We start from the raw sequence: 27,101 nt of genomic DNA on the forward strand, positions 1-27,101 counted from the left end.
TTCTGGGGAGTTTCGTTTGAGATTAACCCTCCTGAAGGGTAGGGGGGTTCACGTTGGGCTGTGGAAGTGGTGGGCTTGGAGGACTTTTCATCTTCCCCGAGGGTCCCACCCCCCAGAGGCCATCGCTAACCAGTCTCTCCCCCTTCTTTGCTGCTAATGGTGGGAGCCTTAGAGAGTGGCTGTCAGGCAGAGTGATGGTTCTAGAAGACAATATACGGTTTATCAATGTTGAATTTTATAGCTCGCCTCTGCCGCCACTGTTGGAGGGAGCGGCCAGGCTTGGCAACATTATTTGATAATAGAATAATCATCATTTATATTGCAGCTCCGAGTGCCTCTGCTACTGATGACGGCTCAGTGCCTGGGTGTTGGGGAGATAAAACAGACTCTAGAAGGGAAAGTGAACTGGTTTGGAATCCATGACCCTGGAAGGCTGGACTTCAGCCTCTCTCAGTGACCTCTGAGAGGGGACAGTTTAGCAAAGATGTTCCCCAGGGATAAAAGCAGCCCTAAAATGCTTTCTTTAAAAAATGTGACCTGTGAGCACATCTAGGTCATACCTCTTGCCCTCCCTGGTTGGGTAGTTGACTCCACTTTGTCCCCCCACTTTATCAGATCATTCTTCAGCTGGGGGAGTAGTCAGCAGGTGGACAGTGGGGCACACTCTGAAGCGGCTCTGTGAGCCCAATGACAGAAGGCCATCCTGTCAGGTACACGGGAGGGAAGGAGGAGAGGGGTCAGCCAGTTCTCTTACAGACTCTTAGGTTGGAGCTCCAAGGGACCTTGTGATTCCTGCAAATTTGGACGTAGACCTCTTCCGCAAATCAGAATTGTATTTCAGAGCTCTTCTGTCTTTCCGATGGTGTGGCAAGCTGTCTTGTGAAGAGAGTCTTCACTCTTGTGAAGTCGTGGGTGTGTTTCTGTACTGGGAGGGTGGCCGTGAACTGGGCAGCGTTCACACAGGAGGACCCAGAGAGCAAAACCAATTTAACAGGGGGACTTCCCTGGCAGTCCAGTGGTCAGGACTCTGCACTTCCACTGTGGAGGGTCCGGGTTCGATCCCTGGTCCGGGAACTAGGATCCCACAAGCTGCGTGGCATGGCCAAAAAAACCCAATTTAATAGTGTTCTCAACCTTTGAAATGAGCTAGAGTCCATCCATCTCCATTGTCCGCCAGCTCCCCAAAGGGCTGTGCTGGAAAAGATGGGCCCACACTGTGGCAGGACAGTGGATGTTCAGAAGCTTGGTGGAGCCGTGGTTCCTGAGGTCTCCGAGGCTGGCTCCGGGGTCGCCTCACTCTCGTGAGATATGTGTCCCTGCAGGTCGAAGACAGCCTCTCCTCTTAAGGACTCTGATGGCCAGGCTAAGCAACCTCAGGGACTCCAGATGCTAAAGTGAGAAGGACAGGAAAAGGGAAAGTTGCTAGGAATACAGCAGGAGGTGTCCCAGGAGACATTTGGGGTGTCCTGACCAGATTGGGATTGAGGCTGGGATGGGAGTAGAAGCCTTGTGTCGATACCAGTGATACATAGTGGGGTCGGGGGTATCCTGGAAGGGAGGGCAGAGGTGGCTTAGTGCTGATGTTCTGAACCCAGGATATCAGAAACACTTGGGGAGAGTCTGTAAAGCACGAACTTCTGCCCCCATCCCCACTCCTTTGGGAATAGACTCTCCAGAGGCACGTAGATGCTGCGGGCTTCCAAAAGGAGTGGGGGTGAGGGCCAAGGCAGGGTGGAAAAGACAGGCCCAGGCCTTAGTCCCAGAGGAAAAAGGGGGTCTGGGTGAAGCTTTTAAATAGTGTATGTTTGTGATAATCCTCCCGTTGGCCTTGTCCTGAAGGTTTTTTGGTTTTTAAAAAATATTATCTTGACATTTTTTTTTTTTAATTTGTTGGTTTATTTTTGGCTGTGTTGGGTCTTCGTTGCTGCGTGCGGGCTTTCTCTAGAAGACATGCTCCTTTTTATCTGCTTACTTTCCAAGATGAGATATTTAAACTTCACGCCTAACTGCTAAAGAGGCTGTCAAAATGTAAGGTACAGGGCTTCCCTAGTGGCGCAGTGGTTAAGAATCCACCTGCCAATGCAGTGGACACAGGTTTAAGCCCTGGTCCAGGAAGATCCCACATGCCGCGGAGCAACTAAGCCTGTGCGCCACAACTCCTGAGCCTGCACTCTAGAGCCTGCGAGCCACAGCTACTGAGCCCACGAGCCACAGCTACTGAAGCCCGCGTACCACAACTACTGAGCCCACAAGCCACAACTTCTGAGCCCACGCGCCACAACTACTGAAGCCCGCGCGCCTAGAGCCCGTGCTCCACAACAAGAAGAGCCACCACAGTGAGAAGCCCACGCGCTGCAATGAGGAGTAGCCCCTACGGCCCAGGGATTGAACCCGTGTCCCCTGCATTGGCAGGCAGGTTCCTAACCACTGCGCCACCAGGGAAATCCGTGTCCTGAAGTTTTAACAACAGAAAATAGAGGAACAGAGCTAGGCTAAAGGTCAAGAAATCTCGGTCCTAACATCAATGCTATCGTTTAGTGGCTTTGTGACCTTGGACAAGTCACTTCACCTCTCTGAGTCTCAGTTCCTTTTGCTCTAAAATTAAGCAATTAGGCTTAATGGTTGCTAAGGTGTCTTTCCAACTCTGAAAATACAGGTCTGTGATTCTAAGAGTGATTTAGTTTCTCCGCCACAAGGTGGTTTGGTACCTTGTTGTATTACATTTGGAAGACGGGAGCTTGGGTGCTGCGCTTTGTTTATGGAATGTGGTACCTGGGGCCAGCTCATCCATCTGCCAGCTTCCAGGCCAGGACCACCCCTGATCACTTGACAGAGCCTTCCCTATAAGTGGGACACTGCTTCTGTGGGAATAAAATTCATTAAATTAGAAAATTTTAAAATGTGGGTTCCAGGGCCCAATGAGTTTGACAATCAGGGTTAAATGCATTCAACAGTTTTTTTTTTTTTTAACAAGATTTCTCAGAGCCTTTAACATGCCAGTATGCATCTTGAATCTCTTAAGAGGGAGAATATGTAGTATTTACCAAATAATTTGATTGTGAGATCCATTTTCTTTTATTTATTTATTTATTTACTTATTTATTTATGGCCGCACTGGGTCTTCGTTGCTGCGTGCGGGCTTTCTCTAGTTGTGTTGAGCAGGGGCTACTCTTCGTTGCGGTGCGCGCGGGCTTCTCACTGCGGTGGCTTCTCTTGTTGCAGAGTACGGACTGCAGGCGTGCGGGCTTAAGCAGTTGCAGTGTGTGGGCTCGGTAGTTGCAGCGCATGGGCTCTGGGATGTGCAGGCTTCAGTAGTTGGGGCCCGCAGGCTCGATAGTTGTGGCTCGTGGACTCTAGATCGCAGGCTCAGTAGCTGTGGTGCACGGGCTTAGTTGCTCCGCGGCATGTGGGATCTTCCCGGACCAGGGATCGAACCCGTGTCCCCTGTACTGGCAGGTGGATTCTTAACCACTGCGCCACCAGGGAAGTCCCGAGATCCCTTTTTTTTTTTTTTTGTGGTACGCGGGCCTCTCACTGTTTTGGCCTCTCCCGTTGCGGAGCACAGGCTCCAGACGCGCAGGCTCAGCGGCCATGGCGCACGGGCCCAGCCGCTCCGCGGCATGTAGGATCTTCCCGGACCGGGGCACGAACCCGTGTCCCCTGCATCGGCAGGCGGACTCTCAACCACTCGCGGCATGTAGGATCTTCCCGGACCGGGGCACGAACCCGTGTCCCCTGCATCGGCAGGCGGACTGTCAACCACTGCGCCACCAGGGAAGCCCCCGAGATCCATTTTTCTAAGGAGCATCTCATCAGATTCACGTGTCGTAGAGCACCCTGAGAATGACGTTTCACTATACTGACATCTCTTTTTCTTTAAAAACAACAACAACTCAAAGTTAGATGCTGTTACTTGCTTTTTGCCAAATCCTTGATCTTCAAGGTGGTAGGGGTGTCCACTTTTCCTACTCTGGAATCATAAAGACAGACTGTCTTGTGTCACGGTCTTCCTAGGGCAGCCTTACAGGCAGTGCCGGTGATCCTCAGTGAACTGCTATTGAATCGACACCCCTCACGGTTCCCCATACGCTGCCCCATTCTCCCAGCAGCAGACACTCACAGGGTGCCCCCCACCTTGACAAGGGGTAGCGAAGGCCAAGTCAAGAGGGCTCCTCTGAGCCCAGAGTCTGGTCTTGGTGACCTGGTCTGAGGGTCACTGGGGCTGGATGGACCAGGTAGTAGCTGTTGACTCTGGTTTGGGGTTGGTTTTTTGTAAGAGACAGGGAAGAAACCTGCCAGAGTCCGCCACCCTAGGAATATATACTTCTCCAGGCTGGGCGGGGACGAGGAGTCAGCTGTGTCTCATTTGGGCAGGGAAGGCTGGGTCACTCTCACTTGGACTCAGTTTTTACACGCCCTTTTCCATGCCCCTGTCTTGTCGCTCTGCCCTCTTTCTCCTTCATCCTTCTTTTGGATTCTTTCTGTCTCCCCGCTGTTCTGTTAAGCAGACAAGCTCTCCTTTCTCCTCCCCCATCCCAATCTCCTCTTCACGCTCCCTCTGCTCCCCCAGCCTGGCAGCCTGCCCTTTAGGAATGTTAATTAGCATTCCCGATTTAATTAATTCAGTAGCTAATTAATGATTGGGGACTGGGGGTGGGGAGCTGGGGTGCAGGGGAGTTGGGGGCTGGAGGTGGCAGGGAGAAACAGCGGAGGCTGCAGAAGGCATCACAGATGGCTGTGCGGTGGCTGGCACGGTGCCCACTGCCGTGGATGCAACACTCACGCGCACACACACGTACACACACACACACACACGCACGCCCATGTACACACACACACACACACACAAAAGGAAAGGGTGATCGAGAAATAAAATCAAAAGCAGGGAGAGAAGGGCACAGGGGCCCTGGGAACTGGGGGTGGGGAAGGCTCTAGATCTATTTGAAGCTGCTCCGGAAGTGGAAGAGGGAAAAAAAAAAAGAAAAGAAACCACCACAGGCGCAGCGAGAAGAGAGCTCTCCCGATACCCCACCCCGCCCCCACCCCACCCCAGCCACCCCTCCTCCCTGGCATGGGATTCATGGGCACCAGCTGAGGACAGGGTCCCCTCCCTCTGCCTGCCATAAACATTGGCACCGAGGACCCAGACTGAGAAGGACACGACATTCCCAAAGAAAATGGTTTTCCTTTTAAGTTGCTTTGTGAAATACATATGTATCTATTTTTTAAAAACATTGCACCCGTTTTGGTGTGAGGGCGAGGCGAAGGAAAGAAGGTGACTGAGCCAGGAGGAGAGAGCACAGATGGCTTGGTGGTGGTGTGGTGTGGTGAGTTGTGGGAGCAGGAGAGGGGTCCGGCAGAGGTGGGGCGTGGGCGGATGAGGACCCTGTTTTCCTCTTTTCGTTTTGCTGTGGATGAAGGAAAGAGAGAGAGAGAGAGAGAGAGAAAGGGGGTGGGGAGAGAAGCGAGACAGATGGCAGAGTGGAGAGGCGGCAGCCAGTGCCGGCACTGCCCAGCCTGGGCGGACCCAGCTCCCCCCCGCCTGCCAGCTTCCAAATGCCACCCTTCCCCCAGCCTCCCTCTCCCCATCCCCCCAGCTTGGCACTGATCTCAGAGAGAGAGGGAGGGAGGCTGGGCAAAGAGCATCTGTTCCCTCCATTCTCCCAGCTCCATCGGCTGCCAACCTAGGGCCATCGCCTGCCTCCATCACCCTTCCTTCCGCCCGCCTGCCCGCCCGCCTCCCCACCCAATCCCAAATGGGTGCTGGATCAGGTGCCGAATCTGGCTGCCTCTCGGGTATACCAGTCACTATGCATTGCTGTGTGTCTGCCACCGCTGCCTGGCACTCAAGGGGCCGTGTGTGTGTGTATGTGTGTGTGCGCGTGTACATGTACGCCTAAGTGCGTGCTGTATGTGAGCCTCCTGGGCATGGGTGGGGGTTGGCACTGCGGTTGCCAACCTAGTGTCCAACCAGAAGGACAGAGGATGGAGTGGAAGGACGGCAGAGGTTTGGGGCCTGGGAGGACAGAAGGAGGGTGCCTGAGTTGCTTCATGCTGCCTGCTTGCAGGCATGGGCACTGCGGCTGCCACCCTCGTGCCCGCGGAGATGGAAGGAGGCGAATGGGGAGGGGGCAGCGGCAGGAGTCCTGGGGCTCTGGGAGGAAGGCTCGAGACCCGGGAGCCATTGGCATCACATCCGTCAGGCTGGCGCCCCAAGCGGGATCCGTGGGAACGGGCCCCAGGGGGCAGAGAGGAGGGGCAGGGATGTGTTCCTGGTGTCGCTGTCCCTCTAGAGCTCAGCTCTGGGAAATGGTCAGGCTCTGAGGTGATTGGTCCTCTTCCAGTCTGGGAAAGTGAAGTGGCGGAGAGAGTAGCCAGGGAAGTGCCAAGAGCATCTAAGAGCCAAGAGGAGAGGTGTGCCCACCGCTCCCAGGGAGAGCTCGTTGGGCTGGCAGACCTGGCAGACCTGGCAGACCGGCCCTTTGTCGGAGCACTGAAGAAGCAAGGGGACCCGGCAGGAGGTGGGCGGGTGCTGGCACTGCCCAGGCAGCCTGGCACAGGCTCTGGTGTTGTGTGAAGTGGGGAGGGTGGCGGTGTCTCTTGCCAATCTGCTTGAGAGGCTTGTTGTGCCAGGAGTGAGAAGGGAGGAGGAGAGATGGGGTGTGTGTGTGTGTGTGGTGTGGGGGGTGTGTGTGTGTATGTGTGTGTGTGTGGTGTGTGGTTGGTGTGTGTGTGTGTGTGTGTGTGTGTGTGTGTGAGAGAGAGAGAGAGAGTTGTTTGGGAGAACAGACTTTTTTCTGCCGGGATCTCCTTCCCATTCCCTCTTAGGTGTGGGGAGTGGAGCGACAGACGGAGAGAGGCGTGAGGACACAAAGGAGGAAACACGCCATTGCCAAGACCCCAAGGAAGGAGGATGGAGAGGCTGGCAGTCCTGCCTGGCCCCCAGCCAGTTTCCTGCTAAAGATGGCCAGATCCCCTTGCCTGGTCTGTATATGTTACTCTGCGGGCGTCTGTGGGGGAGGGAAGGGCTTGCTTGTGAGCTGGGATCTAGAATAGGAAGGGCACCTTTCTGCGGATCCCATTTGGACTCTCCACTCTAACAAGTGAAGTGTCTGGTTTTCTCCCTGGTGCCCTTCTCCCCGCCCCCTCCCTCTACCCCAGCCCTCTTTCATCTCTATCACCACCTGGCTCCTACCGCTTGGCACCCAACCAACTAGATGCCGCCCCGCTTGGCAGCGCTGCAGTGGCACGTGAACGCCGTCTCAGATCCTGGCACTGCGGCAAACCCAAAGCCACCAAACATGCTCATGACCGCCACTTGGTGGCAGTGAGAGTGGCGCACACAGGCGTGCCACGCACCGGGTGGAGCCCTGCTGGGGAGTAGCCGAGGACACCCTCGATAGAGGGGCTGAATCCTTGCTCTCCAGCCAACCCCAAGTCCGCCTTCCTTCCAACCAGACACCACCTCCCTCCTCCTACCCCCCACCACGCCCAAGAAAGGGATTTAGATGGTGCCACTCTGTGTTTGAGCAGAATTCCAAGGGAAGCTGGAGCACAGAGGGACAAGGGCACGTTTAAGAGTCACACCCAAGGCTCCAGGCTGGTGGACTCTATTCCTCTCTGGGGAGCAAGGACAGAAAAAAAAAAAAATCCTAAGAGGGCAAAATGAGATCCTCGAGAGAGGCCAACCAGCTCTGTTGCCACAAAGATGGTGCCAGGAGAGATTGGAAGGGAAAGAGTAGGAAGAAGGAGAGCCCCTCAGGCCTTGCTGCTGGGTAGTGGGGTAGTTGGTACCGGTGTGTATTTCGTTCTGCCCTGTGCCTTGTGATTGGCTGAGCTGTGATTGAGTTGAACTGGTTCTTTCTCCCTTGTGAAAAGGCCCATATTCAATAACAGTCCTAGAAAGATGGAGATGTGCTCTAGGCCTAGAGAGGTGGGCAGGTGTTAGGAAGACAAAGGCAACTTGGACTTGTCCTTCCAGAAAGACTACTCGAGGAGGTTTTGTGTTTAGGAATTTCTCTATGGCTTCCCAATTCGAGGTGGACAGATTTCCCTATCTTTGAAATCCACCTCTGGAAGAGAGACCACGGATCAGCAATGAGCCCTCCCTGGTAGAGAGGAAGGCCCCTAGGAGTGGAACCTCAGCATCTGTGGTGACACAGACCAGCCCTACACCTCCAGACGCAGTGCCATCAGCAGTCCTGCTAAACTGGACCTTGGGCCTCCATGTGGAAGAACTTCTAGCAGGTTGGGCTTTCCTCGCTTCCTGGGTGGCCAGAGGCTGTGGGTCAGTGACTAGGAAGATATTCAGGTAGAAGAATTGGCGGCTCTGGGTGACGTCAGGGGAGGCTGGGCGGCTCAGATGGGGGTAGGACCTGCTCAGAGGGGAGTAAAGCCATTGCCCGGCCTGGGGGCTCTCTGACTTCAGCACCTCTGGAAGTGGATGCAGCTTCAGAAGAAGCAAGGTGGTTTCCACAGCAGAGGAGAAAACAGGGAGGCACTCAGTCAAGAGTGATGCTTGTAACTTTTCTCCTGTTGAAGAATAGGCACCATAAGCAGCAGACATAGTCAGATTTCCAAATGTCAGGGTAATGAGGAGGATAACCTGGGGGTGACGCTAGTCCCCTGTGGCAGCCCCAGCCGTAGCAGGGTTAGGCCCTGGGTGCTGGAGAGTTGGGGGCAGGTCACAGATGTAGACGGGGCTGAGCAATGTAAATAAGTGCTTCTCAGACTCCAGAAAGCACTGAATCACTTCAAGAGTTTCTGATTTAGTTGGTCTGAGGTGTGGTCCAGGGATGTGCATTTTGAACAAGTTCTCAGGTGACCATTGATGCAGGTGGACAAAACTTTGAGAAACACTGTTCTAAGAGATGGCAGTCACCTTGTAGGACAGTTAATCAGGTCTGGATTTCCCACGCCTTTTACATCTTTCTTCATCCTCCCCAACCATATTCATGTCTTTATGCGGTCATGCATGGGATGTATGTGTTGGGGGGTATGTGGATGTGTGTTTTTAGGTGGGGGTAGCAGGAGGAAAAGGAGAGATTGTGAGGTCAAATCAGCACATTTAACTTGCCAGAACTATGCTTCTCACTGGCAGGAGTTATCACAGAAGAATCCCTTACGGGACACTTTCAGCCCCTGGGTTCTGATGGATGGCTGCCCTGTTTCTGAAACCAGACCACTGAGAACCCCTAGGTTAGGAGCATTGTCGGGAGATTGCTCTCTGCGGTCCGGTCAGATGGGTGTGGATTCTGCGGCTCGGTACGGGATGGGTCCAAGTTACACTTCTCTCTGGAGGCAGGTCAGGGTCCCGGGGAGTGGAAGCAGGGGTCGGCAGAGTCCAGGGCCTGGCTGGCTGCTGATGCTTAGCGAGTTGCTGCCGGTGCTGCTGTTTGAGCACTTGGCGGGGCCGTCCAGGAGCGAGCACAGCAGAGGCCAGGCCAGTTGAGAAGACATGCTGCAGGTTGGGATATCAGAGGGACTGTGGATGTGGGGCAGTGCTGAGCTCCTGCTGATTACTTGTTCCAGTCTTTTAGCCACTGTTTGTTTAAGAGTGTGTGTATGGCTGGGGAGGAGTATGAGTCAACCCTGGTCACCTTTCCCCCCCTCACTGTCTTTCTGGTCCACCTGTAATCAACCTGCTTCCCCACTAGCCTCTAGCCAGACACCTCTCCATGACTGGGAGCTGCAAGAAACATGAGGCTCAGACTACTGACAGGGAATAATGCCATTGACCCCTTGTCTCTCCTTTGTCTGAAGGCTGAGGGGATTCTCTATGTGAAGGAGAATGATGGGGTGGGTCCTCACTCAGTTTTATGTTCTTCTGGGAGTTTATGTCTTTCCCCCGGAGGCTTTCCCTGGGGATCGATCACTTCCCGTCTTTCCCCAGATTTAACGAGTCCTGGCCTAGGTCTTCTAGGAACATCCTCTCTGGCTTTTTTTTCATCTCATCTTTTCACAATTGTATCCACGCTGTAATGCTGTAAACCCCTGAGGCTGGGCCTATAGCCTTTCTTATTGCAGCCAGAACTTCGTTGGAATTGGGACATTTCTTCCTTACTCAATTCTCTGAGAATGACATCCTCAGGGCTTACAGGTTTCTCATTAGTTGCTCCCCAATACCTGGCCCTTCATGTAACACAGGGTCCCAGCACAGTTTATCCCTGCGTTTCATTTAAGTTTTCCTCAGAATTTCTTCCTGGTTTCTCTTCTACCTCCCTCCCCTCCCTAGCCAGGCTCTTCTGTCTCCCAGATTACAGGGTTCCTGGGAAGGACAGCTACTCAGTCAGCTCCAGTCCACGACTGTGAATGTACATGGTGTCTCCACACCAGAGGAATTTAAGGTCCTTTCCCATGGATTAATGGTCAACATTTGGTCACCCTTCTTGACACTGGTTACATTTCTCTGTTTATAAGCTTTTCCTACTTCCTGTTGTGTGAAGAAAATTACTATGTATTGGAGGGTGTTTCTACTTAACGGGAGTGTAGTTGATGACTCTGGGGCACGGCCCTTGTGCCTATATGCCCGTGGGGCCCATTCTTTCTGGCATTTGTGTGTATCCGTGTAGCTCTCTCTATACATGGTTCTGCTGCTGTTTCTGACGGTGTGCTTGCTTGCTTCGTTGGTGCAGTCATATACACAGAGCTCTGTATTTCAGATGTGACTATCTATACAGGGATGAATGATTAGAGGAGAGAATGTGTCTACTTCAGGGGCTAGAGGGTCGGCGGGGGGGAGAACAGGTCTCTTTCTGTGGTCCTATTGCAGACTCTGCCCCATTTGGCCACTACGGCTTCAGATTTTCTCATTTTCTTCCGCAGACTTTGATTTTTGTTCCTAGTTGAGAATTGGGTACCTTAAGCCATCCCCATACAGGCTCTGGTTTAGAGCAAAGACAGCCAAGATCATTTCCACCTCCTCCTCCTGGTACTGACCCTGACAGTAAGTAGGGTGGACCAGAATTTGGATGCTTTAGGACCTGGGTATGTCAGAAACCCTAAGCCTTTGTCCCGAGCCATGGAAGACCAATCTTAGGAGCCCTTGATTCAGGCTCACTTTAGAGCTGGCGGGGAGGGCAGGGTACCACAAGATAGGTATGGATGTGCCACGCGCGCGAGTTGGTTTACTGCTCCACAGAAGCGACACATTTTAACCTGGGCAACTTGGCATTCACCTCTAGCATTCTGCACGGGGCTGTGCTGACTCAGCCTCTGTCCACAGGAGCCACCCACTCACTGAATCTCCAGAGCAGAAGTGCTGCTGCTGAGGATTGTGGTCTCAGGAAGGGGTTAGGGAGGAATGCTCCGGCCATTGGGAACATGGAATGGCACACCCTCCAGAAGCACGTTGACTGACCTAGGTCAGCAGTTGGCCAGGCTCTTCTGTCCCCCAGATTATAGAGTTCCTGGTAAGGACAGCTGCTCAGTCAGCTCCAGTCCCCGACTGTGAATGTACATGGGATTCTCCACGCCAGGGAATCTGGGTGTAAGAGATTATGTTGAAGGGCAAGAGGAGGAGGAATTTGTGGCTATATTAACTCCTGGTGAAAATATTCATAGTTCAAACTAAAGCCAACCTACCCTGGCTGTAAATCCCTAAAATGCATGAAACCACACCTCTAATCATCTCATGCAAGGTGTTTGCCAAGGTTTTCTTTAAAACGTTCCCTCTTTTTCTCCTGTTTTTTTTTTTTCTAATTTTTCTTTGTTTTCAACTTTTATACACATACACATTCCCAGAAAGCACAGAGTGAAAAAGCTTCTTTCCTGATACACATGCTGCTAAGAAAAATAGTTTTATGCACAGAATTTCAACAGGAGAGAGAAAAGGATAGAGAGGGAGGGAGGGAGGGGTGCATGAGAGATGCTGGGGTGGGGGAAAGGTGGAAGCAGCAAGAGCAAGCCCATGGTTGGGCAGTTTCACTCTTCTTGCTTGCATTTGTAACTGGCATTTTTGGCATCATCAGAATAACTAATCCACCCCACCCCTGATGTGCTAGGTTAGGAGCTTTTCATTTTAGAAATGAATGGGACCAGAAGTGAGATTCACAGAGCATATGGGGACTAGGAACTGAGCTAAGTTTTCCCTCCCCTTTTCTCTCCTCCTGTCTTTTCTGCACATAAGCCACTGCTTCAGTGTTAACATGTTCAAGGAACAGAGTGACAGGCCAGGAAACCTAAATCCCAGGGCTGGCTGAATTTGTGTGTGTGCGTGTATGAAATGGATACTGGTAGTAGAAGCAGCCTGAAGGGAGAGTTTGGAAGGAGACTACCTAGAAGGAGGAGGTCTTAGGGGCAAGGGTCGTAGGAGAAACTACCTGGAGGACTGGGAAATTTTTGCAGGCTTTTCTTTGCTAAAACACCTGCGTCTCCACCCAGTGCCACTGTAGCTGGGCTTTGGAGTTGCCACAGTTACTTGATGCTTACAGAGACAACGAGGTTAGAGGTGGGGAACCCTCTTCTAGTGTATTCCTCATCTGTTGGTTCCCTTGGTGATCTCACTCTATCAGAGGTTCACCTTGTGCTTCAGTCATCTCCTTGCCCACCTATCCCCTCAGCAGTCTTCAGCTCGAGACCCCATTAGGGAGGTCCTGACTCCTTTGTGTGTGTGTGTTGGCGGGGGGTACCTCCAGCAGCTGCTGCTTCCTGGAGGAGATGGGCCAGGCCGGAGGAAGCAGGGGGAGAGGATGGGGTGGTGTGGGAAGAACGCAGACGGGGAATAAGGGTCCCCCACAAAGGCAAAAAGGTTCAAGAAGTGCCAGAAATCTGAAGGGGGCACCAGGAGAGGAATGGGAGGAGAGGTTTGTGAAAGAAGTGGATGAGAGGAGATGGTGGCAGCTACATGAAAGAGAAGCATACCCAAGACTCAGAAACCAGACTGCCCGGGCTAGTCCACCTCTTTCCTCCTGAGACGGCCAAGCTACTTTCAGTGACACTGACTTTTGTAACTCACAGCTGAGAATGAGGGGATGTTTGTTACCTGTCCTGATAAATACTCAATTCAGGGGGCAAGGATGGGGTTCTCTCCCCAGCCTCCAGGCTCTTCTCCCCATTACCAGCTCCTGCTTCTGAGGCTGGGCACAGCCAGGGCAGGGCTGCACTCCCGTTAGTCTTGTGGACCACTGAACCCAAGCAAGGACTTAAAGCCATTTGCTCTTCCAGAGACAAGGTGGTTCAAAGACCCTTGAACCCTTAAAATGGGGTGGGGTGGGGAGTGACACAAACAGGAAAAAAACCACTTGTTTGATGGGAGAGTTTCCAGGCTTTTTTCTTTTCTTTTTTTTTCCTGTGTTTTCCAAGTTTGTTTTTCATTAGTTCATTCCTCTGGTCTCTCCATCTCTCTCTCTCCCGCACTCGTATTTTTTTTTGTTTTTTGTTTTTTTTTTGGTTGTGTGTTTCAGTTTTTTTTTTTTTTTTTTAAAGAACTTTGGATTTGCCGTTGGTGGGCAGCGCCGGTCCCGGAGGCTGGACCGCCACGTGGCAGGGCTGGGACAAGGGGCAGGCCGACGGCTGCTGAGAGGATCTCTGTGTTTAAAGCCTTTGAGAATAAGTTACTGCAGTTTCCAGGATGCAGGTCGGGGCTGGCAGAGGGGTTCCTGGCCGCGGCTTCCCCTAGAGTTCAGGCCACAGGGGCTCCCCTGTCAGGTGAGGAGGGAGGGGTGTGAGGAGAGTGAGCTGGGAGCACTTCTCCCCGCTGACCTCCAGTTTGGTTAGAGTTTCGTGGGCTCCCTGCCCATCCCAGGCTCCAACCTTGGGAGCCAACTGAGTATTTGGAAAGAGTTTGTGAGCGGTATGGTGCTCTAGACGAGGTGGGTAGGAAGGAGAAGGGGGAATGGCAAAGTTTATTTTCCTTCCCCCTTCCTTGTCTTGGGTTTTCTTTTTCCTTTCTTCTTCTTTTTTTTTTTTTGGTGTTTTCTCAGTCAGTGGAACAGCGTGGGATAACATATTTGTGTGTTTATAGGAATTGGAGGGGTGACTGGGAATTCAGTAGGAAAGAGGCTGTAGGAAGATGAAACCAAGGATAGATTTTATGTCGGGTGGGCAGGGTGGATGTGAATGAATAATCGAGATGGCAAGATGGATGTGTTGCCCATGAAGACCAAGGGGCAAGGATTTGTGAAGGATCGGTGTGTCTGGGGGTGGAGGAGGAGGCAGGACTCTGCTGGAGGTGGGGTGTGTGAAGCCCACTGAGGGTGGGAACTGAGAGATTCCCAGGGGGGTGGGAGGGGCCAAGGGTGGGGTGAGGGATTTGAGCTCCCACCAGACACCCCTTGGGGTAAGAGAAGGAGCCCAGAGGCCTTCCCTGCCTGCCCCCGTGTCTTGGTTTATCTGTTTATAAAGCTAGAAGTGTAGAGGTAGTAGTAGTTTTTGGGTTGGAGTCCGTGTGAGGTAATCTTGCTTCCTCTTTGGCAAAAGCCACAGCAGCCGTAGCGGCAGTGGCGGCGTTGGTGGCGGCGCCAGGTGGGCCCCCTGGGGGAGGGGCCGCCTTGCGCCTGTGGGCCGAGGAGCGCAGGTGCGAGGCCAGGGCTTCTCGCCCACTCAGCAGCACCTCACATGCCAGGCAGTGGTAGGTGCAGATGGGCACCCGCAGTGGGGGGGGCATGGAACCCCCGGAGCCCCGCCCAAAGAAGCAGAAGGACCTCTGGTGAGCAGTGGCCAGGGCCTCCCCGTCAAATGCCATCTTGCACTGGCGGCAAAGGTAGCGGTGGGTCACGTCCACGGTGGAGATGCCAGCGCTGCCTGTCAGCAGCTCATCGGCCTCCCCGGCCTCCCCCTCCCCTGGAGCGGGCGGTTCAGGCGGCTTCGGAGGCGCTGTGGCTATGGGCTCGGGGGCCTGGGGCGGTGGCTGGAGGAGGGCGTTGGGGAGCAGTCCGATGAGGGTCTGAGGTATCACGGGGTTCATGGGAAACAGTCCCTTCTTCATGCTATAGAGCTGTTGGAAGTAGGCCCCCTGTAACTGGGGGCCAAAGACAGCTGGCGGCGTGGCCCCCCCTGCAGAGGGCAACGGGAAGGGCAGGAACTGGCCCCCCAACAGGGCTGGGACAGTGGCCTTCAATGCTTTGAGGTTCTTGAGGGCATCGGTGGAGGAGTTGGCGGGGGCTGCAGCTGGCTTTCGCTCACCGGAGACCTTGTCCCCAGAGGGTTCAGTAGGCGGGCCTGGGGCAGGGTCAGTGGTGCCTACTGTGGAGGTGTTGGTGTGGTCGGGCATAGGTCTCTGAGGTAAGGGGCAGCCTGGGCCAGCAGTCTGGACCACTGTGGTAGCAGGCAGGACCGAAGTGGTGAGGCCAAGGAGGCCTGAGGAGGCTGCAGGGCCTAGGAAGATGAAGAGTGATGATTAGCCACCTCCTGGCGCTGCCATCCTTCCTGCTGGAGGCCACCTCCAGCCACATACTCATGCGTCCCCACCACCTGGCCTCCATGCTCCCTCTCCTCCCCTTCTCTACCCCACCAGCTGGAAACACAGGGAGGCCAGGGAGGAGACTGGAGATGGGAGGAGTCAAGAAGGAAAAGGAAGGGCACCTCATTAGAGGGAGATGCCCTCTGAAGTCCGGCTTCTCCCAACCTCTCACTCACCTGCGCTGAAAGGAGCTAAGCTGCCCAGCGGGGGCTGGGCCAGAGCTGGGCCGGACAAGAGGACCGGGGCCAGGCGAGGCAGAGCCGGGGCAGCCCCGAGGGGCACAGAGGCAGGTGTGGTGGCAGGTGGAGCCTTGGGAGCGGGGGGTGCCTCGGGTGCTGGGGCCAAGTCGTAGCACTTGCTTTCACTCTTCAGCTGGGCTCGGACCGCCTCCTTGAGCTTGGCCAGGTGCTGGCGGGAAAAGAGGTGGCCTCGGCAGGAGACATAGAAGTCATACTTGACATCACAGTAGGGGCAGTCGGTGCGCTGGGCTCCCAAGGGGCCCTCACTGCTGCCCCCAGCCCCACCGACTGCTGCCCCCTGCAGCTTGGCCTTCTTCTCCTTGGCGCGAGCGTTCTGGAACCAGACCTGGATGACTCTCTTGGGCAGCCCGATCTCCTCCCCCAGCACCTCGCACTCCTGCATGGTAGGGGTGCGGTAGGCTTCGTAGCAGGCTTTCATGATCTTCAGCTGCAGACTGCTCATCTGGGTCCTGTAGCGCCGCTGCCCCATGCCGTCTGGGACCCCAGCCCCACCTCCTGGGCCCCCATTGGTCCCTCCGGCCCCAGGGGACTCTGGTTCAGCCAGGCTGGAAGCTGACGAATCACTTAAATCCCCTGCAGATGGACTGCAAGCCTCACTCTCTGGAGAAGCTTTAGATGGTTCCTCTGGGCCCTCATCCTCATTGGGTGGAGGGGGAGGTGGGAGAGGTAGAGGTGGCTCTGGTGTCAGAGTGGGGGCCTCTTTCCCAGGTGGCAGGAAGGGCAGAGGCCCAGCAGCAGGGGTGACAGTGGGGTAGGGAAAAGCGGGTGTTTCCCTCTTTGGGGCCTCCCTCCCAGCCCCATCATCCACCTTGCCCAGCAAGTGGTTGAACTTGGGGAAGGGCGCGGGGCTGGGTATGACGGGGGCCCTGACTGCCGGACTGGGCACTGCCCCGGGGGTGCTTCGGAACTGGCCCTTCCTCTCCCGGGCCCTGGTGTTCTGGAACCAGACCTGCACCACTCGCTTCTTGAGCCCCACCTCCTCGGAGATGCAGTCGAGCATCTTGCGCGTCGGGTTGGAGTCCTGCATGTACCAGCGGTACAGGATCTCCAGCTGCTCGGGCAGGATGGTGGTGCGCAGGCGCTTATCCCTGGGGGGCTCACCCTCCCCACCCACCCCTGCTTCGCTGCCCGTGGGAGACAGGCTACCGTCCTCGTGCTTCCGTTTGAGGGGTGGCCCTGGCACTGATGGAGTGCCTGGCACCGGAGGGTTTCGCTCCCCGAACACCAGCAAGGGCAGGTCTAGGAGGTGGGGGGCAGTGCTGGGCTGCACAGGTGGCAGGAAGTGGAGCCGCTGGTGACTGGTCAGGAGGTCCTGGCTGGGGAAAGACATGGCGCACTGGTCACAGGCGTGGACGGGGGAGGGCGAGGGAGGGGCCCTCCCTTCCGGCTCTTTGCCTCCTGGCTTTGTGGCCTCTGCTTGGCCCAGCTCTTCCCTGTCTGGAGGTTCTGGTGATGGGTCCTCAGGCCCTGCTGGGGGTTCCGGGCCCTGTTCCTCCTCTGCGTCTTCCTCCTCTGCGTCTTCCTCCTCTTCCCCTCTCTCTGCCTCTTCCTCCTCTTCCGGATGCTGGTCGTCATAGCATTTCTTGAGGTGCTGCACCAAGTCGAACACACAGGAGAAGGTGGCGCGGCAGCGCCGGCAGCCGGAGGCTCCTCCAGTGCCTCCCCCGCTGGGCACAGGCCCACCGTCGCCGGCGCTTTTGCGAGCCTTCTGGCGGGCGTTCTGGAACCACACTACCACCACACGGCTAGCCAGGCCCAAGAGACCTGCGAGCCGCTCCACCTCTCCGTCCTTGGGGTAGGCGCTGGTCTCAAAGAAAGACTGCAGGGCTTGGGTCTGGAACTCTGTGAACTTGGTTCTGGAGAAGCGGCGGCCTGCAGGCACTAGGGGAGGAAGATTCCCTCTGGAGCTTTCTTCCTCCTCTGGGGGCCAGCGTCCTCCTGCCCGGCCTCGCTCCTCAGGGGGGCGGGCCCCCCCTACCTCAGGCTCTGGGACCAGGAAAGGTGGGCCCAGGTGGGGAGCAGGCGAATCCAGAGGCCCATCGGGAGGTTTGGGGGACCCTGCCGGGGGTGGGTAGAGGCTATCATAGCTCTTTCGAAACTGAGCGGCATATCGGCTCAGGGCCTCAAAGGGCAGAAAGCGGCGGTGCACGTGCTCCTCGTGTGTCTTGAGGATGAGCATGTTGGAGAAGAGTTTCCCACAGGCCCCGCAGGCCAGCTTGTCCCCACCCCCCAGGGCCTCGGGTGGGGGTGGGGTTGGGGGAGGGGGCACAGCCTGCTTCCCTTCATTGTACTGGATCACCAGCTCAAAGCCAAAGTTTTCTAGAAGGGCTTTGGCTGCGGTGCGGGCTGCCTCGTTGGGCGTCGGCTGTGGGGGGGAGCTGGGCGCTGTCTCGTTCCCCTCTTCTGCCGCGGGTGGCCGCTCCCACTCTCGCTCAGCCAGCTCGGCCTTGGGGGGCGGGGGAGGAGGGGCGGCGGCCGGCAGGGACAGCAGGGGCGCGGGCCCAGCCAGTGCCAGTTTGGGCCCTACCTTGAGGTCATGGAGGTAGAAAGGCAGGAGCAGCTGCTGCTGCTGGAGCTTAAGCAGGGACTCGGGCACCAGAGGGAAGGAGGGCAGGACTGGTGGGGCGAAGAGGGGGGCTGGGAATCGGTGCAGGTCCAGGGGCGGTGGGGGAGGGGACAGGAAGGGCAGTCCACCAGACACGAAGCCACCAGGCTCAGGGCCCTTCTTCTCAGTGCCCACCTCCCCCTCAGTCTCGCCTTCCTTGGGCTCTTCGGGGCCGCGCTCTGGCCCCTCGGCCTTGGCGTCCGTCTTGGCTCCCCTCGAGCGAGTCTGGTGCAGGACGGAGCGCATGTGGATCTCCAGGGTGGAGCTCTGGTTGTACGAGACGCGGCAGACCGTGCACTTAAAGGGCTTGTCTGTGGCCGCGGCGGGGGCGGGGGCGGCACCGGCTTCCCCACGGGCGGGCCCGGAGGGGTCAATGGCAGCCTTCTTCATCTTGTGCAGGTGGGAGACCGAGTTATAATGGACCAGGAGGATGTTCTTCTGCGTGAAGGACTCCTTACACACAGTGCACTTGTAGGGCCGGGCAGGGTCGAGAAACTTGTCCAGGGCAAAGTTGGTGGTCTTCCGATAGGTCAGAGGGTGGCGAGAGTCAGCTGGAGCTGGCTCTGCCAGGCGGGGCTCCCCGCCAGCCCCCTCTTCCTCCTCAGCCGTGGTGGGTGGAGGAGCTACTTCGTCAGCTTGGGCATCGGGCCGAGGGGCTGGAGACGGGGCTGGAGAAGGGGGCTGGTCAGGGCTTCCCATGGGCTTGTCTGGGGCCTCGGCTGAGGGCAGGGGAGGCTCAGGAAGAGGATCGGGACTGGCTTCCGGGGTCAGGTGAGGGCCTTCTAGGGGAGAGAGAAGGCGGCGCAGTGAGAAGGGAACCTTGTCTAAGTCAGACCCCACCCACTCAGTATCTAGGGCAACTCATCCTTTTGCCTCACTTGTCTTTAGACCTTCTTGGTCTGAGGAATCCAGGTCCCCTTTCCTGCCACCTTGGGAGGTCTGCCCGCCCTTCCTTACCTGCTGCTTGGTCTCTGCTGGGCACAGGCTCTGGCCCGGGAGCGGGGGGCTCTGGGCCGTCCCCCAGAGGGCTTAGAGCGGGCCCCGGCAGCACTTTGGTCGTCAAGGTCATCTCTACAGTTGTGGCCTGCGATGGAAGAGATCCCAGTGACGTCCCACCGCCGTCCCACTACCCCAGACCCCCCAGCTCTGCACCTGTGTCTGTGCCCAGCCCAGCTCCAGACTCCTCTGTGGACAAACCTCCCACCTAACTTCTGCCTTCCCCACGGAGGAGAGGGCCTGGGCTGCAGCCTGTCCTGTCTGGCAGCCGTGCCTGCTGTGGAACAGCTCCTCTCAGGACCCAAGGGCGCTTCCTCCCCAGCGAGTAGAGGCTCTGGACAGGTTCGGCTCTGAGGTTCCCTCCAGCTCTAAACTCCACCTTCAAATCCATGCAGAGCCGCTCCCCTCAGCACACACAGCTGCCCGGACACCGCGGCCTCTGCCTCCCCTCCTGCCTGGCCCCCCAGCCTGTACTCACCGCGAGCAGCAGCCTCTCAACGCACTCGGGCACCACGTTGTGCAGGTGGCTGAGGTGGAAGTGCAGGGCAGGCCGGCCCACCAGCTGCTCCTGGCACAGAGGGCACCGGTACTTGGGCTGCACTGCGTGCTGGGAGAGCGCGTGCGCCCTCACCTGCTCGGACTCTGGGCTCAGGAAACTGCAGTATGGACAGCAGAACACCTGGGGCACACAGGCGGTGGGGGAGGTGTCAGGGAGGGGTGGGACTCACCATCACTCACCGGGACACAGCCTGGTCCTACCCCTGCTGGAGGAGGAGTCCCAGTCCTGAAAGCTGGCTCCTCCCTCGCTTCACTTGGACGGGGACAAAGGCCTAGGCTGGGCTGCCCTGGCTGGCCCGCCTTCTCTGTCCTGCCCTCTCCCTCCATCCTGGCCTCTCTCTTCCCCTGTCTCTGCTGCCCTACTCCGTTCTCCAGCCGACAGGATGGCCCTGTACCTAGCTCCTCTGATTTAGTTTTCTTTTCTTACCTGCCCCCACCCTGCCTGTATCTCCTCCGTGAAATAGCTCCCCTTGCTTCTGGCACTTCCTGGACCCAGAGGCTCCCGAATCGAAGCCGGCTCTTTCTCCCTCCGCTCCCACTTTCTTTGCCTGCCTTTTTCTCCCCTTCCCTTTTTAATGTAAACAAACACCACAGCTCCCCCAGTGGCCCTGGAAAATTCTGGCCTGGCGCTGTTGGCGCATTCCCGCCCACCCGTACCTCCAGAGGGTGGGGCTGGGGAGCCTGGGGTGGGGCGTGAAGGCCCCTCTACTTCCGCCTCAGTCACCTGACTGCCTGACCTGCAGCCTGCATTTCTGTCAGCCTGCACTTCCTCTCCTGTCTCCTGTGCCACTGGTCCAGGCCCGCATATCAGGGAGGGGACGGCCATAAAGGAAAGGTATCCAGACGCTCATCTTAATGCACCTAGCCCTGGGAGCAGATAGCTGGAACAGGAGTTAGGAGGCAGGGGAGCTGAGGACATAAGCCGTCACTGCAGCAGTTTGCAGTCGTAATACACACGGCATATTGCAGTCCGGTTTGGAGAGCTGGGAGGCACAGGGTGGCACCTCAAAACCAAAGGCTGGGAATCCCCTCAGAATGAACCCTTTCAGGCCACAGAGCTAAGCTACTCTTGGGCCCTGCCTAGGTCAGCCACTCGGAGACTTGCAGAGCTTGCTGTCTGCGTGGATCATCTGGGTCAGTTCCTCTAGCCTGAGGAAGGAGGTGCCAGGGCAGTTCCACCCAGGCTCAGGGTTCTCTGTAGAAGACGAACTTCCCATCTTTCTGCTCCCAGCAGGAATAAAGAGCTGGGCAGCAGCTAGTGTTTTATTTTTGCCTTTCTCTTTTCATTTTGTCTCCCTCTGTGCTCCACCCCTCAGGGCCAGCTCAGCTGGTGCTCACATCCGGTAACTGGACCTAGGTGCAATTTCTGAAATGTTGTATTTGGAGTGACGTAAGTCACAAGCACGACAAAATTAGATCTGCCTTTGGTCTGAAATCTCTTGTCTGTAAAGATCTACTAATTAGAAGTTCAGCCTTTAGGATGTGAGCAGATCTCAGTAAAATTAGACGCCCCCCCCCACCCCACCCCCGCCGCCCAGATCTTCCCAGTTACCCCGGTCCTGACCGTGGTCTGGTCGGCACTGTCTCCAGGAGGGCCAGTCTTGTTCTCTGCCTCTTCAGAAGCTGAAGATGAAAGGAGAGATTAAGAGACTCTGACAGCCCCACCCTCTTCCTTTCACAGACCCCCGCCCCGGCCCTTAAGATGGCCTGATTTGTAGCAGAGGGCTTCCAAGGTAGGGGTGGGCTCTGGGGAAAGGGAGAAAGGGCAGGGAAGTACAGAACTGCGCTCAGTACAGGGAGGGGAGCTTGGCAGGGCTGAGCCCGGGTTAGCGGGATGGCCAGAGGGCAAAAGCACCCAGCTTTCTGTGGCTCCGCCTCCCTTCCCTCTGATGAGCCCTTTCTTTTGATCACTTTAGCTCCTTCTGCACAGGAGGCCTTGCTGGGTGTCTGGATTACCGCAAGGTCCCACAAGCACCTCAGAATGTATAATATTAGGACCGGGGGGTGAGGAGGGCAAGGGATGGAGAAACAAATGGACCAGATGAGCAACTCACCCAATTGTTCTGTCTTATTCTGGGCATCTTTCTCAGGGGTGGGTGGCTCAGCTAAGGGGGTGACAGGAGGCTTCCCTGTGTAGGATGAAGGGAGAGTCAATTTAAAAGGATGAAGCAGGGCTTCCCTGGTGGCGCAGTGGTTGAGAGTCCGCCTGCCGATGCAGGGGACACGGGTTCGTGCCCCGGTCCGGGAGGATCCCACACGCCGCGGAGCGGCTGGGCCCGTGAGCCATGGCCGCTGAGCCTGCGCGTCCGGAGCCTGTGCTCCGCAACGGGAGAGGCCACAACAGTGAGAGGCCCGCGTACCGCAAAAAAAAAATAAATAAAAATTTAAAAAAGGATGAAGCATCAGAGAAGGGAGGACATAGGGCGGAAGAAGCAGGACAAGCAGCCAGGCAGTAAAGGGAGAAGATGGATAGATGACTCAATAGGCAGGAGAGGACAAAAAGCCGCCAAAAAGAAATACAGAGGATGGGGGGGGGAAATTACAGTGTTGGAACTGGTAGAGCCTAAGAAATCATCTCTGCTAGTCTAGCCCCGTCGTTAAAGATGAGGGAACAGGTTCAGCAGCAGGTGACAGAAACAGGACCAAACTCAGCTCCCTGTCTTGACTGATCCTAGAAGAAGGGAGCCCAGAAATGTAGAGTGAGGGGTGCCGAAGAGGGAAGGTGAGGTCGAAAGGAAGCAGCTGCAGTAAGCAGGAGGCGGCAGGTCTAGCTGGGAGAGATTACCACTCAAGCAAGAATTGACAGATGTGTAGGAATTTATTTTCGGTGGCGGCCTAATTAAAGTGTTAAAGTTCCTTAACTCCATTCAGTCCTGCTCCAGGATCGTTAGCTATTGATCTGGGCCCCTCCGGCACTTAACTCCAGCCAGTGTATTGGCAATTCAATTAGCACCAGTCAATGCTGCCTGTTCCTGGTTCCTGCTGCCCCTGCCTTCACCCTTGCCCACCGCCGGCCTCTGCAAAGCCCGGACACCTGTGCCCACCTCTCACAGCCCCTTCCAGGCTCTTCTGCACCCTCTGGATCAATGGTGCCTGGCGGGCTCTTCCCTCCCAGTCTCTCTCGTACAACGTCAACTGCCTAAGGGGGACCCTAAGCCCAGCCTTCGGACTGAAGACCTCCTAGGAGACAGGAAGAGGCTGGGGAGCTCATCAAGGGCTTCCCATCCTGCTGCCTTCGGGCCATGCCCCCAGCTCCCACCTCCTTCTGACAAGTCCTGGCCCAGCCCAAAGCTGATTCTATCCTTTCTCTGTTTTTCTCCCTTCCTCTCCTTCCTGACCAGCTCCTGCCACACCCTACACACACACCCCGCCCGCCCGCCCCAAGCTTTGCCAGCACACCAGTCACCACTCGGAATCACTGGGTGGTTCCTTCTTACCTCCCTCCCTGCTCTACCTCTCCACCCAGCAAAATCCTTGCTCTTCTCTGCCTCCTCCTCCAGCAGCCTCTTGTTCCCCACTTCCCTCGGCTGCCCCAGTGTTCCTAAAAGCCAGTTTCAGCAGCCCTCCCAGCGCCTTTCCGCTTGCTCTGGACTGTGCACGGACCCATTTCTCGTCCCCGTGCCACTTTCTCCTGGGCCCCCAGCTCCCGCCCTGGCTGCCCTCCCCACCCAGCTCTTCTTCTCCAGTCCGCTCTTCCTCACCGGGAGGCAGGAGCTGCCCGTGGCTGAAGCTCAGGATGCTCTGAAGAGCTGAGAGCCCCTCGTCGGCTGCGGGGCCGCTCTGTAGCAGCTGCAGGCGCCGCTGGGCCTGGGCATCGCGGTGGGCAGGGGCGCGCAGGTGCTGCAGCACAGCCAGGCGGGAGGGCGTCTCCCAGGCGCACAGCAGGCAGCGGAACAGCCCCAGCTCCGTCCCCGCCGCTGCCCCCTCCATCTCCAGCAGAAACTGGAAACGGGAAGGAGGCTGCTCAGGCGCAGAAGGACGGATGGACGCCCCCAGGTCCCGGGGGCCCCTTTGCCTCCCCGGAGGGCCTGACCAGCAGCACCCCGACACCCCTTCCTCCCTCCTGGGCCCTCCTCTTCCTTCCTTTGGCCACCTGAGTGTGACTGCCTTTTCTCCCCCCCCCACCCCGTCTCCTCCTCTTCCTCCTACCAATCCTGGACTCCCTCCTAGTATATGAATGGAATCTGGTTCCATCCTCTTGAACTTCTGGGGACAAGATGGACTGAGCAGACACAGAACCCTCCCCCTATTCCCAAACATCAGAAAAGTTGAATAAAGTACTGGAGTCACTTGGTCAGAGTCCAAAGCCCATCCTTTGGTCTTTCTCCACGTCTGTCTCCAAATAGTTTTCCCCCTGGTGCCCTGGCCTTTTTTCTCCAATCCGGCCCCCTCTGGGTTTTCACATCACCTTCCCACTCTGCATCTCCTTGCTCCAGCCCCGTCCCCTTACCCCTCTCTCCCTCAGGCTCTGTGCTGTGCCCTTCAAATCCCAGACCCTTCCTGCCCCACTCTCACCTTATAGATCTGGCTGTTCTCTTCATGGGCCGCACCCCGGGCGTGCAGCTGCATCTTCTCCTTGCTGTTGGACTCAAAGTCACAGATGTTGCAGCGCAGGTGCAGAGTGGGGACGGACCCATAAGGAGCCCCATCTCCCAGGGGCACTGGGGAGGGGGTGCCCATGGCCCCGCCCCCCTCCCTCAGGTGGGCCGCCAGTTGGTACTTCTGAGCATGTTTGTCAGTCTTGAGGTGGAGTTGGAAGTTGGCCTTGAGCTGGGTGCCATAGCAGCAGAGCTTGCAGCGGTGGGTGTCACCAGCTACCTCCTTCCACTCGGCCTCCGGGAGGCTCCGGCCCACGCTGCAGTGGTAGAGCAGCAGCTCCAGGCTGTCTGTACTGAAGGCCTGGCACACGAGGCATCGGAACACCTTCAGGGATGGGCCGTCATCTGGGGGCGGCGAGGCAGGCAGCCCGTCGGACAAGGGGCCCAGAAGCTGACTTTGAGGCAGGTGGGCATCCGGGGAGGGGCTGCCGGGGGCTAGGGGACAGAGACAGGTTAGTGGCCCCAGGAAGGAACAGGGCAGGGTCAGCTTGCTGTGTGGGAATGGGAGGGGTGGATGCTGAGGGAGCCGGGGTTATTTAAGCGGCAGGGCTGGCCCTGGGGAGAAAGCAGGGAACCGAGTTTGGCCCCGAGGAAGGGAAAAGAGAACACCCAGGGAGCTTACCAGCTGTGGGGAACTTGCGGGCAGGTGCTCCGAGGTGGTGTAAGCCATTGAGAAGCAGCTGGGCTTCCAGGGGCTTGTCTGGCCTCAGCCCGGGGCCAGGCAAGGGAGCCTGAGGCTGCCCTAGGGCCTGCGGTCCGAAGTACTGGAAGAGGTCAGGGGAGGTGGCAGGGGCAGACCCTGCTGGGGGAGGGGGGCCTGGCCCCACCAGCCCCGGCGGCAGCCCCAGCGGCAGCCCCTGGTGCAGCATGAGGACATTCTGCATGTGCTTCTCGGAGGTCATGTGGATGCGCAGATTGCGGGAGATGTTGGTCTCGTAGCTGCACACCTTGCACTGCCAGGACGCTTTGGTCTTGGGCTCCTTGTCCCCCGCGGGGGGCGGGAGCGCTGCCTCTGGGGGGCTCCCCTGCCCCCCCGGCCCCGCCTGGAAGCCCTGCAGGTTGGCCAGGTGCTTGTCGGACTGCATGTGGATGCTGAGGTTGCCCTTGGTGGTGGTGGAGTAGTTGCAGACGTCGCAGCGGTAGGGCTTGTAGCCACAGTTGTAGCTCTCCCCCCGGGCGAGGCGAGGGTGGGCGCCCCCAGCGCTGCAGTAGCTGCAGTGACTGTTGCTCTCAGGGTGCTTCTCCCGCATGTGCACATCCAGGGTCTGCTGGTACTTGTAGTGCCAATTGCACTTGGGACACTTGAGCGTCTTGCAGGAGTTGCGCGAGTGTAGCAGAGCCATGTGGCTGGACAGGCTGAGGCCCTGGAAGGCCGCAGGGGCCGGGGTGTAGTCGTCGGCTGGGCGATAGGGCTGGGGCGGGTCACCGGGGTCTTCGGGGGAGCCCACTGGGGCAGGGAGAACGCCCCCGTCCTTGGAGGTGGGTGAGCTTTGGTTGAGCGAGGGGCAGAGCCCTCCATCCTCCTCTTGCCCCTCGGGCAACCAACCTGGCCCTGCCTCGCCTGCCAGCGTCGGCGATTCTTTGGCTTGGCTTGGGCTGGGGTTCCAGGCGGCCGGGGTTGTCAGCGGGGAGGGCGGGCTGGGGGCCATGCCTTCTTCCACGGGCAGGACAGGGGCCTGGGCTTCGGCTGCAGCGGGGCCATCCTCGGTCTGAGCCGCGTGGGCCTCCCTGTTCACGGTGCTGCTATTGTCGAGGGGTGTTTCTAAAGGGGCGTGAGCAGGCAGCTGTGGTTCCAGGAAGCTCAGGAGGGCCACGCAGCCCTCGTCCCCCTCCCGGAGCACGGCTGGGTTGCCTGGCAGGCCCTGGTGTTGAGCAGCAGTTAGCTTCACCCCGTGAGACTGTGTGTGACCCACAAAGGCCTGGGGCCTGCCGAAACCCAGGCGGCACGGGAGGCAGAGCCAGAAGAGTGCCCTGGGGTCTCCTCCCCTGCTCCCCATGGGGCCATCTTTGGGATCTCCAGGTGGGTTTGGAGCCAGCTGGTAGCTCCAGAAGGCTCCATCCCTTCCCTCACAGGTGGCCGGAGATGGCGCTGAGGTATCGTGGGACAGAATTTGGTCAGAAGAGCTAAAGCCTTGGATTGGGTCAAAGCCATGTTGGATGTGAAGGGCAGTGAGGTGTACAGGGGGCGGGTGGGCAAGGAGGGGCAGGCTGGGCTCTTCCTTGATGCCTGCCTCACCCCAGGGGAAGCCCTTTGGTAACGGGAGTTCGCTGCCACCTGGCAGGGACAGCTTGGCCACTAGGCAGGCCTCGCCGCCAGCTGTGAAGACTAAGTGGTCGCTCAGGTCCACGGGAGGGAGCCCTCCTCCTTCCTTCCCCTGCTCCTTGTCTTCTTCCACCCCCAGGTCCTTTGGCGGGAAGCCGCCGCAGCCAGGCTCCTCCTGGAGCTCCCCTATCTCCTTTGGTGGGACGAGGCCACAGCCTGGCTCCAGGGGCTGCCCCCCGGGCTCTGAGGACCTCATGCTCTCAGAGGCGGAGGGGGCAGCAGGGGGATCTTTGGTGACAGGATCAGAGGGGGTGCGGGGGGAGGAGGTGTCCGGAGGCGGGGACGGGGCATTGTGCCCAGGGGAGGGGGTGGTGCCAGCGGTAGAGGACGAGTTAAGGGTGGCCATGGCAGACGGAGGAGA

The 27,101-nt window shown here is 57.4% G+C and overlaps 1 protein-coding gene and 1 long non-coding RNA gene across 2 annotated transcripts; one reads left to right on the top strand and one right to left on the bottom strand.

Moving 5' to 3' along the window:
• The first annotated feature begins 5,006 nt into the window (after positions 1 to 5,006).
• LOC129392538 (uncharacterized) lies at positions 5,007 to 23,259 on the top strand. The gene is made up of 3 exons (XR_008618638.1): positions 5,007 to 5,327; positions 6,829 to 6,984; positions 23,161 to 23,259. It is a non-coding gene; the product is annotated as an uncharacterized lncRNA (long non-coding RNA).
• ZFHX2 (zinc finger homeobox 2) lies at positions 13,386 to 27,101 on the bottom strand. Its single transcript, XM_024118433.2, has 9 exons — positions 25,040 to 27,101; positions 24,335 to 24,852; positions 23,521 to 23,761; positions 21,874 to 21,948; positions 21,384 to 21,442; positions 19,740 to 19,940; positions 19,223 to 19,349; positions 15,577 to 19,047; positions 13,386 to 15,315 (listed from the first exon to the last, which is right to left on the bottom strand). The coding sequence occupies exons 1-9, from the start codon at positions 27,084 to 27,086 to the stop codon at positions 14,336 to 14,338; spliced, it is 7,719 nt and encodes a 2,572-aa protein (XP_023974201.1). The 5' UTR covers positions 27,087 to 27,101; the 3' UTR covers positions 13,386 to 14,335.

The sequence above is a fragment of the Physeter macrocephalus genome, chromosome 11, assembly GCF_002837175.3.
Source record: "Physeter macrocephalus isolate SW-GA chromosome 11, ASM283717v5, whole genome shotgun sequence".
Lineage (NCBI taxonomy): Eukaryota > Metazoa > Chordata > Mammalia > Artiodactyla > Physeteridae > Physeter > Physeter macrocephalus.

Bases quoted from the DNA above. Each gene is read 5' to 3' on its own strand.
- ZFHX2 (XM_024118433.2), bottom strand. From the start codon at position 27,086: ATGGCCACCCTTAACTCGTCCTCTACCGCTGGCACCACCCCCTCCCCT. The intron at 21,949-23,520 runs GTGAGGAAGAGC...CATCCTACACAG, and splicing joins CGGGCAGCTCCTGCCTCCCG to GGAAGCCTCCTGTCACCCCC. The intron at 19,350-19,739 runs GTGAGTACAGGC...CTTCCATCGCAG, and splicing joins TTGAGAGGCTGCTGCTCGCG to GCCACAACTGTAGAGATGAC.